This window comes from Carcharhinus amblyrhynchos, chromosome 16 (genome assembly GCF_965287045.1).
Source record: "Carcharhinus amblyrhynchos chromosome 16, sCarAmb.v2.hapA, whole genome shotgun sequence".
Lineage (NCBI taxonomy): Eukaryota > Metazoa > Chordata > Chondrichthyes > Carcharhiniformes > Carcharhinidae > Carcharhinus > Carcharhinus amblyrhynchos.
In genome coordinates this window covers 4333425-4351208 of record NC_137339.1, presented here as the reverse complement: position 1 = coordinate 4351208, position 17784 = coordinate 4333425, and the positions used below count along the sequence as shown (strand labels likewise).

At 44.3% G+C, this 17784-nt stretch overlaps 1 protein-coding gene across 2 annotated transcripts in view; it reads left to right on the top strand.

The window, feature by feature from the left end:
* LOC145353605 (syntenin-1-like) overlaps positions 1–17487 on the top strand; it is a 32100-nt gene extending 14613 nt beyond the window's left edge. For both annotated transcript variants that reach the window (XM_080204366.1, XM_080204365.1), the window contains 5 exons: positions 1002–1163; positions 2972–3147; positions 5634–5805; positions 13013–13104; positions 17072–17487. In XM_080204366.1, the coding sequence (XP_080060492.1) occupies positions 1002–1163; positions 2972–3147; positions 5634–5805; positions 13013–13104; positions 17072–17123 (654 nt within the window). In that variant the 3' untranslated portion in view covers positions 17124–17487. The remainder of the gene's footprint in view (positions 1–1001; positions 1164–2971; positions 3148–5633; positions 5806–13012; positions 13105–17071) is intronic.
* Positions 17488–17784: the final 297 nt, after the last annotated feature.

Below are 17784 nucleotides of genomic sequence, written 5' to 3'. Positions count from 1 at the left end.
GAATGCTGCACAGTTGGAGGTCCTATTTCAGACTAAACTTTAAACTGAGGCTCCATTTGGCTTCTTGGGGATGTGAAAGATCCGGTGGCACAATTTCAAAGTTGAGCACAGGAGCCCTCACTCATATCTTCACTCACCCAAGATCATTGAAACAGATTCTTTCATTATTATCACAGTGCTGCGTATGGGATCCTGCTATGCACAAGTGGGCTGCTGTGCTTCCTGTTTTGCAACAGTGACTACGCTTCAGATGATTAAAATGTCAAACCAACAGTACATAGATTCTGAGTGTAAATACCATCTTAAAGGTGTGAAAAAGTGGTTACATTGCAAAAACCAAACCAATGCACTGATAACTTCTGGAGAAGGGAAACTCTTAAACCCTCAGTCCACATTGTCCAACACGTGACTATAATCTCACACAATGTGGTTAATTCTTAAGCGGAACTTGCTTTGCAATAACCTGCTCAGTGACGCTCAGTTTAGGTTCCTCCAGGGTCACTCAGCTCCTGACTTCATTACAGCTTTGGTTCAAACATGAACAGAAGAGGTGAGGTGAGAGTGACTGCCCTTGACATCAGGGCAGCATTTGACTGAGGACCCTGAATCATTGGGAATTGGGGAAAACCCACTGCTAGCCCAAGTCAGACCTGGCACAAGGGAAGATAGTTGACCTCCAACAACTATAGTCATTTTCCTTTGTGCCAGGACTGACTCCAACCATTGGAGAGTTTTCTCTCTGAATTCCAATGGCTCTGTTTTGCTTAGGATCCTTCATACTGGTTACTGCTAGAATAGCTCCCATAATTCGTGCCATACCAAGTGTTACTGGTGATATTCGCATTAAGATAACTGCTCCTGACAGTGTGTTCATTAATTCAGCATCACCAGCTTTGAACCTTTCAGACTCCAGAGACAATTTGCAGATAGCTGCTATCCATCTCATCCTCGGTCTCCTACTCTCTCTTATTCACAGTTTGTTTTTGTGCTTCACTCCATAGGCAGTCACCAGTAATCAGTCAGCCCTGAACACCCTGGTGGCCCCGATAACTGGAAACAATCTGGGACTTCACCGAGCAGAGATAAGAACTGGAATACGTGAACTGATCCTCTGCAAGGACCAAGATGGAAAGGTTGGACTGCGTCTGCGTGCAATTGACAAGGTAAGTAAATAACAAGGTCCTGTTGTAGAATTGACTGCACTGTAGGAGGTCCTTCAATTCATCGAGCTGGGCCAACTCTTTGAAGAGTTATCCAATTAAAACCACTGCCATTTTCTTTTCCATTTCCCAGCAAAGTTGCTTCTTCAGTTTGAAACAATCTCCTCACTTCAATTCTGAATAAACATATTCTTCCTAAAGGTCACCATCGGAGGTGATTCACGTGAATGAGTTGGAATTCATTCAGTCACGTACTTTACCTTACCTCACGCCAAGATTCCCCCATGTTTAGGTTTTCCATTTTGGTTGCTGAATTTCTGTAGATGGGACAGCAGGTTAGCTTGTTCTGTCCACCTCTTGGTTCCAGTCTGGAGAGGTTGTATGATCCACTTTAATTGACCCAAACAAATTGCAGCTTATGTTTGACTGATGAGGTGTTCAAACACATAGCTTCAAGTCTCACTCCTAAGATTTAGGCACATACTCCAGGCTGAGACTCCTGTTGCTGTACTGGGGGAGTGCTGCAGTGCCAGAAATGCTGGGGGGATTCTCCCATCCCGATGCGCACATTTTATTGGCACATCAGAATGGGAGAATTGCGTATCGGCCATTTTGCAGGATTCACGCGTGTGTTCCCGACGCATGTGCATCTCTCAGAGCTGGAGAACAGGCGCAGCCGGGATTGCGCTGGAAACCAGCGGATGAGAATTTAAATCAGTGCCCCCTGGCACTGCCCATGGAGCAAAATGCTCCTGCCCAGGGTGCACCTTGGCATTGCCCATTGTGCATCTGGCAGTGCCAAGGGGGTGTGACATTGGGGGGCAAGGGGGTGGGGCAAAGGGGACAGGGCTAAAGGAATGGGGCCTGGGGCGGGGCCTAGGGCGATCGGTGGTGGGGGGGGGGTCCTGCTGGGGGATAGGTCGGGGTTAGAGGGAAGCCAGTGATCGGGATGGGCTGGGGGGGGCGGGGGGTGATGTCTGCAGGGGAGGGGGGGTCTGCCTCCTGGAGGGTGGTCTGCCAGGTGGGGTCTGTCTTCCCGGGAGGGGGAATCAATGGAGGTGAGCCTGCTGGTGTGGGGGTGGGGCGGGATCCCCACTGCTGGAGCGTGGGGACTGGAGATCAGACTGCTCTACCCAGGTGCTGGCTCAGGAATGCTTGTGCGGGCCTCGATTGGGCCATGGGGGGAGGCAGGAGGGGCAACACTGCGGGGGTCCCGGGCTGACCAGCGATCGAGCCGGTCAGCAAAGTGCAGATTGACAGATGGGGGCCACTGCCCACGCGCAGAGTTCTGGAACCATCAGGCTCTGATATAAATAGCACCCCCCCCCCGCCCCCAAAACTTTTAATGATATTCACATTGTGATCTCTGCATTGCACAGAGTGGGGAGATTCGGGTCTAAAGTTGAACTGAAAAAACAATCGTGAATTACACTGGTTTTCTCACCAATTCAGCACTTTTGGGAGAATTGCCACCAATGTCTGCCGGATGAGACACTGAGTTAAGGCCCTCTGCGGTCAGGCAGACGGGAAAGATTCTGAAAAAGAAGCAGCCTCCAGGATGTCCTGGCCAGTTCCTATATTTCCAGCAAATTCACTGAAAAACAGATTAATTATGGTGTTGGTCATGTGTCCTTGGCATGTGCTAATTGGCAGCTGCATTTCCCACAATGCAACACCTCAAAAGCTATTTCATTGGCTGTAAAGGGAAGTTCTGAAGTTAGGAAAGGTGTCTTGTAAATACAAGTTTGTTTGCTCTTTTTCTTTCTTTCTCTTTCTTCTTCACCCATTATCTCCTCATTCTTTCTTTTTAGGGGATATTTGTCCAGTTCGTACAGGCCAACTCCCCTTCTTCTCTCGTTGGGCTGCGCTTTGGGGACCAGATCCTCCAACTGAACGGGGAGAACTGTGCAGGCTGGAGCACTGACAAAGCACATAAGGCACTGAAGCTTGCACCGCAGGACAGGATCTCAGTCATTGTCCGTGATCGGTCAGGATCTATTCCATGTCTGGGTCTGGTTTCATATTGAGGGAGGCAGGGCTGAGGTTCAATTCCTTCAATTAAGTACAAATCCTCGATGATTATGATTTGTAAGAACTCTTCCTAGGTTTTATTTGGAGGCTTCTCACCGTAAATTTGTGTTTAAAATTTGTACAGTTTTAGATCCATTGGTGAAACAAGCAACTGCAGTGCACTTTCCTGATGCATTTGTATGATTCTGAGCTCAACATCATACTCCAAACCTTTTACACCGTAAAGAAAAGACTGCTTCCACCTCTGGAATATCCTCCACCCTTTCCTCAATCCATTTGTTGTTAAATTCCGTATTTTCATTATCTTCAGATTTAACTATTCCAATGTTCTCCTGGCTGGCCTTCAGGGCTGCTTATACAAAACTCTGCTGTCCATGCCCTAATTCACACCAAGTCCTGTTCATCCACCACCCTTGTGCTCACTGATCTACACCAGCTCTCAGTCCAGCAGTCCCTCTTGGTCTTGCCTCCGCCCCAATTTCTGTAATCTCCAGTTCTACAACCCTCCCAGACATCTGTGTTCCTTGTCTAGTGCAGAGCTCTGTTATGGATTTGATGGGCTGAATGGCTTCCTTCTGTATTGACTCGCTGTACTGTAACAACGTGATGCCTCTATCCCCCGCTTCCTTTGACCTCCATGCACCCTTGGTGGCCTTGCCTTCAGTTTGTTTTAGGTTTTTAGTTCCAGAATTCCCTCCCCATATCTTTTCAGTTCTTTACTTTTCTGAGGCAAGGTTATCTAAGGACATGGAGAACAGGCAGGTAAATGAAGTTAATGAACAGACCAGCCATGATCTAACTGTAAAATGAAAAAGGCCCAGTTGACAGAATAGCCACTTGCTGTTGCTATTGCTCATGGTTTCAGGTTATTTAAATTCAGTCCTAAGTTTTTTTTGAGTGCACTCCTATCTCATGTTCTCTGAGTGTAATGTGCTTGGGGCAAACAGGTGACTTTGGACCTACAGATACAAAGCTCACCACCAGTAGGAATTTCCTCACTCATGTCTGGTTCTGTTGTAGATAAATTGATCAAGACCAATTGTTGTGATTAATCATAAACTCTCACCTACCAGTACTTGTAAGTAATCTATGTTGGTATTGTTGGATATTAGAGTAAGATATAGATTTAAGTGAATTCAGTTCAGTGTTTCTGTGTAAGAAAGGGTTAAAACTTTAGTTAGATTCACCTGAAACAAAGGTGTTTGCCTGTATGGGTTTTTTGATTTCATTTCAAACTATCTCTTTATTGTTCTTAAGAGTTTATTACATGAAAAGTAAGCAAGAGGTTGGAGAAAGAATGAGCTGTTGCTCAGCAACCAGGGGCACCTTTAAGAAGACAGATTTTTTAAGTGTAGTTTATCTGAACCCAGAGCAGAAGAAACATAGCAGTGACAAAGGAACAGTGCTCATAGTTCTGTCAGCAGAAAAACAATACAATGGAGTAATGGACAAGAAAACAAGTCCCAGAATCTAAAGAAGATCTAGTTCAAGAAACCAGGTAATGAAAAGAGATGTCAGGAAAACTGAAGTTAAAGGGACACATGAATTCAATGCTGAACAATGGTACTGTTCATTAAAGTTAAAGACAGAGCTGAAAAGTGCAGACTTAGTGAAGTTGGCTAGAGAGAAGCCAGATATCTGAAGCAATCCTAAGGTTGGTGACCTAAGTACAGTCTGTGAAACAATAGTAGTCTGTTGGAGATGAGTACTTGAGAGATTGTGTGGAATCTTGAAGGCACATGACAATTCAGGGCAGAGGAATACTGACAGAGAAGTTGGAAATCCTGGAAGTGGATCCTTGCTGAAAAGAACCAAGAGAAAGCATTGTGTGGAAGAAGATTTTAAGGCATGTACTTTGAAGAATTTCGGAACCTTCTTGTGGAGGCTAGAGGCTAGTTGGCTCCGAGCATATTAATCATCTGATTTGTGGAGAAATCCGCAGATGTCTGGCTGGGTGCATCTGTCATTTTGGTTGTAGAATAGGGTGTATCTGACCACAGTTAGCCTGTTAGTTTACATTGAGAACATTACAACACAATATATACTTTGTGATCCTTGTTATTCTTAAAATCCATATGCATTTGTGAAGATAAGTGGGAGGGACGGAAAACAGTACTACTGTCAAATTATTCATGTTTTAATAATTCTTTTGTTAGAAGCTAATTGGCTTTATTGTTCAACCCCTGGTTGTGAATAAAACAGTAATGACTATGGTCTTTAAAGCCAGTGTTCCATTCTGGAACCTTCCCATCCGGTAATAACATCAACTGGGATTGGAACACAGGATGGTAGAAAGTGAATTAGAAAGATAATGTTTTTTTTTCTGACAGGCAATATTTTCTGATCAATATGATTGTCATTCTTTCTATACTGTTTGTAAATCCAGATTATTCTTTTTATATATATTTTTCTCTCTCTCTCTCTCTCTCTCTCTCCTTCAAGGCCATTCCAGAGAACGATTACAATGCATAAGGACAGCAGTGGCCATGTCGGGTTTATATATAAACATGGAAAAATCACTTCCATCGTGAAAGATAGTTCCGCAGCCAGGAATGGACTGCTCACTGGCCATAATATTTGCGAAATCAATGGACAGAACATCATTGGACTGAAGGTGAGGGACAGTTTACAACAGTGGAACAAATTCACTAATCTCTCTTTAGCCACAGCCTGTATGAATCTCGGTGGTCATGGTTTACCCAAGAACTACAAATACAGTTTACATATAATCTATAATAGTGAACATACCCAGAATCTCAATTATTTTTCCAAATTTGTGATCATTCTAACACAACATAGAAACAAGAAGCAGGAGCAGGCCATTCGGCCCTTCGAGTCTGCTCTGTCGTTCATTTTGATCACGGCTGATCACCAAATTCAATATCCTCATCTCACTCTCCTCCATATCATTCGAATAGAGTTCCCTTGATCACTTTAGTCCCAAGAGCTACATCTGATTTCTTCTTGAAATCGCACAACGAGCCTATTTTACCATTTTGATTTTAAGTGCTGGGTGGATTTGAAACTGGGACTGTTTCAGATCTGACTTTTAGACCTGTTCTTAGGCTCTCCCATACACACTGTGCCTGAAGAAATATCAGCAATTCCAATTTGCACTGCAGAAACCGGTGGGCGGGGCTTAACGGCCCGTAATCCTGCAACTCTGATTGGTGCTCCAACTACGCACGCGCGGAAAAATAATGATAGAATGCAGATCCCTGCCACATGGCTCCCGGGCTGAATAATGCCTCCCCCTGGCTCCCACAGACATTGCGCCATCCCCACAACACTACTGACCCCCTTATTCCCCCCCGCCCCCTGCCACCCAGATTGATTGATTGGGGGCCCCTCCACACACACCACCCCCCCCCCCCCCCCCCCCCCCCCACACAGCCAATCTCAAGCAGAGAGCTGTCGGACGCTAGACACCTACCTCCTCACTAACATGAATCAGACTTCTTTGGAGCCTGTCTGTTTTGCACCAATTCTGGAGTGGGGAAGTGCCGGTAAGGTTGGCTGCGCAGCCCATTAAGTCAATTTAAATGCACGCAAATGGCCATTGTACCTGTTCCGGGTGCGCTCCCAATCGTGGCCATTTTTGGGCCTTGGTGAAGGGTGAACCAGGGCGGAGGTGGGCGTGGATCACGTCCGACTTTACCAAGTTTTTTCACCTGAAAGAGGTCACAATGCGATGGTAAAATCGGGCCCAGTGTTTTGGCCTCAACTACTTTCTGTGCCAGTGAATTCCACACATTCAGCACTCTTTAGGTAAACAAATTTCATCTCGCCTCAGTCTTAAAAGGTTTATCACGTATCTTCAAACTATGAACCCTAGTTCTGGACTCCCCTGCCATCAGGAAGATTCTTTCTGAATCTGTCATGTCAAATCATGTTAGAATTTTATACGTTTCTATGAGATCCATTCTCAGTCTTCTAAACTCCAGTGAATGTAATTCTAACCAACTTAGTCTCTCCTCATATGACAGACCTACCATCCCAGGAATCAGCCTGGTAAATCTTCACTGTACTCCCTCAATAGCAAGGGCATCCTTTCTCAGTAAAGACACCAAAACTGCACACAATACTCCAGGTGTGGCCTCACCAATGCCCTATACAATTTCTGCAAAACATCCCTATCCCTATACTCAAATCCTCTTGCTATGAAGGCCAACATACCAGTTGCCTTCTTTACAGCCTGCTGTACCTGTGCAGTTACTTTTAGTGACTGTTACACGAGGAGACCAAGGTCTCGCTGAGTCTCCATCTCTCTCGAGTTACACCCATTCAAATAATAATCTGCCTTCCTATTTTTGTTGCCGAAATGAATAACCTCACGTTTATCCGCATTATACTGCACCTACCTTGCACATGCCCACTCACACAACCTGTCCAAATCATCTTACTAACCAATCTCCTACAGTGTTGCGCATGAGAAGTCTAGTCCAACTGTAATGTTCTGATTAAAGTGGATTTGAAGGGCAGGGATAATTGAATCTGGTTGTGAAGAACTATCTAGTCTTCCAATCAGTGCGTTCCAAATCACAACACGTTGCTGTAGGAGTTCCTCAGGGTAATGTCCTTGGCACAACCATCTTCAGCTGTTTAATCAATGACTTCATCATAAGATCAGAAGTGAGAATGTTCATTAATGATTACACAGTGTTCAGAACCATATATGACTCCTCAGATACTGAGACAGTCCAGGAGATATGAGGCAAGACCTGAAAAATATCCAGGCTTGGGCTGACATGTGGGAAGTAACATTGGCACCACAGAAGTGCCACGCAAGATCGGATCTAATCATCACCCCTTGACACTCAATGGCATTACCATTGCTGAATCCCGCATTTCCAACCATCTGGACTTTACAATTGACCAAAATGGAACTGAACTAGCCATACAAATACTGTACCGTGGCTACAAGAACAGATCAGAGGCTAGGAATTCTGTGGAGAATAGCGCACCCCTGACTCCCCAAAGCTAATTCACTATCTACAAAGTCTAAATCAGGATTGTGAATAATCTCCATTTGGATGAGTGCATTTCCAACATTGCTTAAGTTCAACACCATCCAAGCCAAAACAAATCACTTGATTGGTATATAATTCACCACTTTCAACATTCATAACCTCAACCACTGATACACAGTGACAGCAGTGTGTACCATCTACAAGATGCATTGCAGTAACTCACCAAAGCTCCTTCTAAACCCATGACCACTACCATCTAGAAGGACATGGGCAGCAAATGTATTGGAACCCCTCCACCTGCAAATTCCCCTTCAATCCACACGCCATCCTGACATGGAAATACATCATCACTATTCCTTCACCGTCGCTGGGTTAAAATCCTGGAACTCTGTCCCTAACAGGACTGTAGGTCTTCCTACAACACATGGACTGCAGCAGTTCAAGAAGGCAGCTCACCACCGCCTTCTGAAGGCCAATTAGGATAAGGGCAATAAACGCTGGACAAACCACGACACCTTCATCCTGTGAACAAATATAAAAAAAGGCCAGACTCTTTATAAAACTTGCACTTACCTCCTAAACCTGTTACTGACATGGACAGGGATCTGTAGCCTTTGGCAGCTTGAGACATTTTGATTCTGTTACAGTTTTTGGTGGAAGAATAACTAGAAAGCCTGTATTTAAAGAACTGCTGTTGCAACGGAGAGACTGATTTTGCAGGTCTTTGCTCATTTGCATCAATCTCCATAATCTTAGTTCATCCGGGACCTGGGATGATCTTAGTTCACCTAGAAACTTCAAAAAATTAATTTTAATACATCCTGTAATGATCTCAGTGATACTATATTTCCAGAATCTGGAATCATTAGTCGCATTACCATGAACTGTGGCGTATATGTTGACTGGCTTATAAAACAACCTCATCTCTTCTTCACTGAAAATCATGTTCTTGTTGATATTCAGTGTATGAATTGACTCCACCCCTTTTTCTGCTTTTGAATTTTTTCAGTCTGCCTTGCCTTTCTTGAAAGCAGCATTTTCCAGTTCCCAGCCAGTTGAAGCACAGCGTTAAGGCAGAATAAAATTGAACATAAAATAATAACAGTTTAAAACGAAATAAAGCAGTTCATCCACCTTCAAATACGGTCATCACTTTAGATTTGACTCCCTCCCTCAATTTTTGAATTCCTGTTGGTTGCTGCTATCAAATTCTCACCTGAAATTCGAAATGACCTGCGAGTTAATGATGTGAAGTTGGCTCTGCAGAGAGGGTGGCTTGGCTGCTGATGCTCTGTCCAACTGGCTGCTGGTCAAAGCCAAGGAGCTGTCCTACCCAGGCCAGGTCCACATGTGCAGAGTGTCAGAGCAGGGGTTGGGTAGGTAGCCTCCCATCCTATCCCACTGAGGGACACCAGCTCACTGCCTCCAAGATAACCTGCTGTAACGTGCAGTCGGCACAAGAACAAACTCTTATCGTGCTGCTGAATTAGGATGGTGTAGTGGCGCAGTAGTTAGCACTGCTGCCTCATAGCGCCAGGAACCTGGGTTCAATTCCTGCCTCGGGTTGCTGTCTGTGTGGAGTTCGCATTTTCTCCCTGTGTCTGCGTGGGTTTCCTCTGGGTGCTCCAGTTTTCTCCCACACTCCAAAGATGTGCGGGTTAGGTGGATTGGCCATGCTAAATTGACCCTAGTGTCAGGGGACTAGCTGGGTAAATATGTGGGTTACGGGGCCTGGGTGGGATTGTGATTGGTGCAGATGCAATGGGCCAAAAGGCCTCCATCTGCACTGTAGGGATTCTATGAAAATGCTGAAAATATTCTGTGTACCCAACAAGAGTAATGTGCCTTTGCCCCCTTCCCAGGTTAATGATGTAGTTTTTCAATGCCTCTCAATGAAGATGAATCTGAGTATTTCTATTCCTTGTTGCTGCTTGACTTGACACATTTTACACCTGTGTATAAGTTGACTCCCATTTTTGGAAGGATTTTTCAAAGGTGGACTTTTACACTGACATCCATAAATATGCAAAAACTAATAATTTCAATAAGCACAGAATTCAAAAGTCTAACAATTACAATTTAAATGGAATCGAACCAATTAATGTGTAATGTCAGCATGGCAGACAGAATCCATATTAAGATCAATTTACACAGAGTATAATTTGCTTTCAGTATTTTTTTTAGTTCAAATTTCCACCATCTAGAGTATTATGATTTTTTTCTATAATGGCTGCGTTTTACACTGTCTGTAATTACTGCAGTTTCGCCCTGGCCAAGCCATTGTCTGCAGCAACAGAAACAGGAAACCAGTATCACTATTTGGAACATACTGATAAGTGACCCCACCCGTGGATACCACAGCAAGTGGGTCACTGCACTCACGTTTTCTATATCTGTCATCAGATGGTGCTGTGATGCTCCAACATTACTGCTTTTTTTTCACTCAGTGTATGCCAATGGCTCAAATATCCTGTTCAGTTACTGAATAACATTTCCTATGGCACAGGAAAGGTGGAATGTCCTGCTAGACTGAGTCCACAGAATGATTTACGAAGCAGTCACTGTGCAAACAGAAGGATCTGATCATTGTAGAATTCAGAAGTTGTACTAAGGGTGACATCTAGTGACAGAATGTAATCAGGATGTGGCGATGTCAGCGTTGGACGGGGGTAAACACAGTAAGAAGTCTAACAACATCAGGTTAAAGTCCAACAGGTTTATTAGGTAGCACAAGCTTTTGGAGCGCTGCTCCTTCGTCAGGTAACTGGGAGTTCTGTTCACAAACAGGGCATATAAAGACACAAACTCAATTTACAAAATAATGGTTGGAGTGCGAGTCTTTACAGGTAATCCAGTCTTAAAGGTACAAACAATGCGAGTGGAAAGAGGGTTAAACACAGGTTAAAGAGATGTTTATTGTCTTCAGCCAGGACAATGAGTGAGATTTTGCAAGCCCAGGCAAGTTGTGGGGGTTACAGATTATGGGACATGAACCCAAGATCCCATTTTGAGGCTGTCCTCATGTGTGCGGAACTTGGCTATCAGTCTCTGCTCCGCGACTCTGCATTGTCGTGTGTCATGAAGGCCACCTTGGAGAACACTTACCCGAAGATCAGAGGCCGGATGCCCGTGACTGCTGAACTGTTTCCCCAACAGGAAGAGAACAGTCTTACCTGGTGATTGTCGAGCGATGTTCATTCATCCGTTGTCGTGTCCGCATGGTCTTCGCAATGTACCATGTTTCAGGACATCTTTTCCTGCAGTCTATCAGGTAGGCAACATTGGCCGAGTTACAAGAATATGTACCATGTGCCTGATGGATGGTGTTCTCACATGGGATGATGGCATCCGTGTTGATAGCAAACTACCCAGCCTTCAGAAGAACAATGACCGCAATATCACACAACCCTGCCACAGCAACGTCTGCAAGATGTGCCAGATCATCGACACAGATTAACATCGACACAGATGGCTGGATTACAATGACTTGGGTATAGAGAGAGAAATTATTTATTGTTTTTAACATGGGAAGGTTTTGGTGGGTTTAGATCTCCTGGCTATTGGTAAGTGACAATGGACCTTGATTTGTCTCCTGAGAATTCAAATATTTCCTGAAAGGGAATGGTATTCCACATATTAGGTCTGCACCTTACCATCCTGTTACAAATAGATGAGCAGAACATTTCGTTCAAACCATGAAACACACAATGAGAGCAACCAGGGAACAAGATCCACTGATCAAATGCCTTAATCAGTTCCTACTGATGTATAGGAATAGTGTTCATTAAAAGACTAAAATCTCTCCTGCATTATTAATGATGAAGAGACAACTACATTTGGCATTCGACTTGTGAAACCATCAGAAATGAAAGAAGTTGTTCAAAAGAAACAACAGGGGCAGATAAAACAATGGGAAAGTAAAGCAAAACATTGTGCTTCCTACCAAAGACAAGGAATGTTAGCCAGGAATTACTCCACAGGAGAAAAATGAGATCCTGCCACGATTCTTGCACAGACTGGACCTGTCTCATATACCATCCAGACTAAAGATGAAATCATCTGGAGGAGGCACGTGAACCAGCTGTTGTCTGGGAAAACTGATCTGCTGGAAATGGAATCTATTGAAAATTCAAATTCAATTGTACAAAGTTCTGACTGAACCTTCTTGAAACCCTGCCACCGATGGACAGTGTTGAGGAAGACAACACCTCCCCTTCAGGCCAAGCACAGAGACAACCTCTAGTTACAATGTCAACACTGGTCAAAACAACCACTGATGATGATGCTCGTCGAAAGATAAAAATGCCAGAGGTTAAAACTAGTGCAAACTAGTTCCAGTCTTTGAAGAATGACATCTAAATTCCAAAGACGTTCCTCTTCGTCTTTTCCAGTAACAAAGATGTCATCGATAGCACTGGACTCACTTAGTCCACTCAGGACCTGGTCCATTGCTCTTTGTAACAATGCTGAGCTGACAGTAATCTTTGGTACCACAACAAACCTTTATGAATCACAATTTGTTACAAATTGTAACACCCAGAGCACCCGGAGGAAACCTAAGTAGACTTGGGGAGTGTGTCTGGGTCCCTGGGCTGTGAAGCAGCAGTGCTGACCACTGTGTTACCATGCTGCCCCCACTGTGCATTAATACAGTGTTTAGTGCAGCTCCTAAAGTTCAGTATCAACCTTCTCTCTTCCAGTCAGAAGATTCCCAGTTTATATCATTGCTCCTCATCCCATAATCGTTCCAATTGTATCCTTTTCATTTGCAATTTTAGTGAAGGTGAGTTTTGGATATATACTACACTTATAACCTTGAAATATTTACAGTTCTTACTCTTTAATTTACAGGACTCACAAGTTGCTGACATCTTGGCTGCTTCTGGGACCACAATCACTGTCACCATCATGCCAACTGTTATCTTTGAGCACATGGTGAAGAGGTAAATAAGCAAATTAAATGTATTTAATGCAAAAGCAATTGAGTGTTAATGTGGCTGAGTGGTAGCACTCTCACCTCTGAGTCACACAGAGCAGCAGTGTGGATAGCATGAGGAAGATTATCATTGATTATTCCTCTGCTCACTGACCTACACTGGGTCCTGGTCCATCAGTCCTCAAAGTTGAATTTCCTGTCTTGGTGTTCAAATACCTCCATGCCTTCACCTCTCCCTATCACTTTAAACATCCTACAATGCTCCCATGCCTCCAATTCTGATGTCATATCAATCCTACGTTTTCAGTTCCCAACATTGGTTGCTGTGAACATACGAACAAGGAGCATGAAAAGATCCTTCAGCCCGTCTAGCCTGCTCCACCATTTAATAAGATATAATAAGATTGGCTAATCCAATACTAATCTCGAATCTGCATCCTGTCCATGCCCAATAACCTATCACCCCCTTGCTACCAAGAATCTATCCACCACTGCCTTAAAAATATTCAAAAAATCTTCCACCACCTTTTGAGGAAGAGTTTCAAAGACTTATGATCTGCTTCAATGAATCAATTTTGCCTTATCTCCATTTTAGATAGGCGACCCCTTATTTTTAAACTGTGACCTCTGGATACTACCAGAAGAGGAAACATCCTCTCCACATCCACCCTATGAAGACCCTGGTATGCATGGATTGAGAATTGGTTAGCAGACATAAACTGAGACTAGGGGTCCAATTTTACCATTTACATTAAGTGCTGAATCTGGCCACAATTCGGATCTGACTTGGAAATCTGTTCCCGGGTGCCCCCATACACACTTAGCCTGAAAAAAACACCATGAGTCTGAGTCGTGTTGTGGACAGGGCTTACCGCATCTGAAATGCTGCAGTGCAATTGGAGCTTTGAACTGCGCATGTGCTGTGAGAAAAAAATTTGAAAAACGCGCCCCTGTCACAACGTTCCCAGGCCGCAAAAAGCGGATAAAGCAGCCCAGGTGCAAAAAGCGGGAGCGATGGCCCCCCACAGAGATTGCCCCACTCCCAGAACATTACTGTCCCCCTTATCCACCCCACCGCTACCCAGACAATCACGACTCTCTTCCCCCCCGCTTCCACCCCACTGATTGTCTGCAGAGTGGCAGCGGTCCCCCCTGCTCTCCTATCAGAGGTCCATCTGACCATCCTCCTCCTCCCCCCCACCCTGGGTAGAAACCATCTGGCCTCCCACCCACCCACCAGAGAGCGATTTAGCCTCCCTCCCCTCCACCAGAGAACAATCTGGCCTCCCTTCTCCACCCCACCACAGAACAATCGGGCTTCCCTCCTCCCCGCCCCCCCACCCCACCCCCCACCACAGAATGATTGCACCCCCCTCCTTCCTCCCCCACCCCAAGAGATACATCTGACCCGCCTCCTCCTCCCTCCCCCCCTACCATAGAACGATTTGACCCACCTCCCTTCCTCCCCCCTAACCCCCCCCCCCCCCCCCCCCATACTCTTTCACCATTGATCTGAATTAGAAAGCTTTGAACTCACCTCTTCAGCAGGTCTCTGAGCATCTCTGTTTCGCACCCAATCTGGATGGGTGAACATATTGGTAAAGGGGGAAATGCTGGTAAAGTTGGGCAGGCAGTTCATTAATTCGATTAAATCGCCATTACACCTGTTTCGGGTGTGGTTTGGATTGTGGCTATTTTCGGGCCTTGGTAAAGTGGGCATCTGTGCGGACGGGGACGCGGATCGCATTAATAGCCAAAAACAGGCATGACACAATGGTAAAATCAGGCCTTAGGAATAAACGAGTTGCAGATCGCGATTAGAGGAATCCTGCAAGGTTCAGTGCTTGAGCCCCAGCTACTCACAATATACATCAATGATTTGAATGAGGGAACAAAATGTAATGTATCCAAGGTTGCTGATGACATACAACTTGGTGGGAATGTGATTTATGTACAAGAACACTTGGTCCCTCTGTAACGTAGAGTTTGAAATCTCTAAATACAATATTCTTCCTGCCCAAGTGACCAAGTTCACATTTTCCCACATTATATATACTCCATTGTCAAATTTCTGCCCCCTTATTTAACCTATCCAAATCCATTTGAAGACACTTTAGGCCCTCATCATAATTCACTTTACTTTCCTATCTATCTTTGTGTCAGGTGCTAATTTAGCAACATTTATTCAGTGCCTTCATCCAAGTTATTAAAACAGTTGCCTCAGTAGTTGAGGTCCCAACACTGATTCTTGTGTCACTCTACTAGAAACAGCTTTCTCCCTGAACATGACTTAGTTATGCCGACTCTCTGATTCCTGGTAGCTAACCAATCCTCTATCCTTGCTAATGTTACCACCCACAGCATGAGATTTTATTTTGTGTAGTAGTAGGTACCCTCATGTGGTACCTTATCAAACACCTTTTGGAAGTCCAAGAACACCACATCTACAGTTTTCCTTTATCCATGTTACTTTTTACCCTCCTCAAAGGACATTAATAAATTAGTTAAACGTGATTTCCCTTTCACTCTGCCAAAGTGTCCTGCTCTAACCTCCTTAAAAATAGATTCTAGCATTTCCTCATGGCAGTTATTAGGTTAACTGGTCTGTAGTTTCCTGAATTCTGCCTCCCTTCTTTCTTGAATAGAGGAGTTTGATTCACTATTTTCCAATCTCTTGAGACCTTTCCAGAATTTAGGGAATTTTGGAAAATTGCAATCAATGTGCCTACTATTCCTGCAGACACTTTTTTTTAAAAGCCCTACAATAAAGTGCATCAGGTCCTGGCAAGTTGTCAGCTTTTAGTTCCAATCATTTCCTTGATAATTTGTTTTAAATTCCTCCCTCCCTCTCTTGATTTACAAATTTATCTTTTTTGTTTTCTACAGTGAAGACAGCCGCGAACTATCTGTTCAATGCTTCTGCCATCTCCTTATTAATTCCCCAGATACTCTCCCTCTGAAGGATCAATGTTCCTTTTAGTCCTTCTGCCCCTTTTAAGATGCTGGTAAAGCCTATCTCTGATGAGGCTTTACTCTTGTTTTAAATGTCTGGTCAAATAGGATGGGAATCAAGGGATATGGTCCCTGGAAGGGTAGGGAGTTTTAGTTAAGTCGGGCAGCATGGTCGGTGCAGGCTCAGAGGGCTGAAGGGCCTGTTCCTGTGCTGTAATCTTCTTTACAGGTTGGAGTCTTCTCCTTTTCCAAGAACCCCCAAACCCTTCTGTCTGCAGTCACTCAGTGCAAGGATCGCTACCTGGAGCCCCGACAAGCTCTGCTTAAATTGAAGCTTGGCAAACTCAGCCTCTTTGCTTTCCTGTGCTTTTGGGACAAGTTCCACAGTTCCCTGAGGCATTTTTTTCTTTTTTAAACACTGTTCTCTATGCTCTCCACTCGTTCTTTAAAAAATCTCTGCAGCAACTGTTTTCGTTCCATTTTGACTTAAACTCCAAATCATTGCTCTTGCTTCTGATGGCTATTTTCTATTCTGTGTGTGTTTCTAAACTTTCGACAGTACCAATCATTTCATGCTCGTTCCACTCCTTCCCTCAGATTCTGGCACCATCTCAACTACACACTGGATCTCTGCCCAAAAACAGACACGGAGTATCTTTTTTGTTCCAACTTTAATTAGAACCAGATACTCACAGGTTGGCTCCATCATCATATCCTCATCACCAAAGTAATGGTGCACGCTTCAGAATTTGTCAAGAACATAAAAGGTATCAATTAAGAAGGAAAATCTTGTACAGAGGCCAGCAACCCCCCTAGCAGCCCTGGAGCAGTCTAACAGCTGCCTCAGTCCTTGTGTGTCTTTTGGTCACCTGCTTTAGTATCTCTTTTTAGGAACATAGGACTTTGGAGCAACCCGGCTCTAACATTCCATAAGATCATGGCTGATCTGATTGTAGCCTTAACTCGACTTTCCTCGCTGTTGATATTGCCCTAGTCTGATCCCTTGTTTGTTCTTCCTACAGGATGTCCTCAGGCCTTGTGTCCCGGATGGATCACTCCACCCCTGAGGTGTAAGATACGTTCTACAGGCTTATTGCCCAGTCATTCATGGTAGTGATCAAATTGGAACTGTCCAGTCTGCGATCCTGCCATGATAAAGAAGTTGGATTTTACTTCTGCTCTGTTCATGCATGTATATTATGTGGGTTTGTCAATTCCCGATGGGGCCTACGTTAATCTATATTTTACTCTTTGTTTATTGTATAATTTCCGATCACTAGCCCCTCTTGTACCCTATCTATTTTTAAATATTTGTGGGGCTGAACTCATAATGCGCTATGAATTGCTGTAATTGTAAATGCACCCTTCAAACTTCCAGAAAATATCAATATCACGGGCACTAGTTTGCAAATAAAGTCATAGATTGAAATCCATTAAAGATTGGAAAGAGTTTTTGGAATTCTATGTAGCAATGATGGACTTGGCATATCGGTAACTAGTGACTTTGACCAATCAGAACACAGAAATTATATCCCAACCACTGATGCACTAACTGGAAATCCCAGCTATTGGTCAGCATCACACTGACCAGAGCCGAGCTATTGGTCAGCATCACACCGGCCGGAGCCGAGCTATTGGTAGGGATCAGACCAGCTGGAGCCCAGCTATTGGTCAGAGTCACACCAGACAGAGCCTAGCAATTGGTCAGACCGGCTGGAGCCCAGCTATTTGTCTG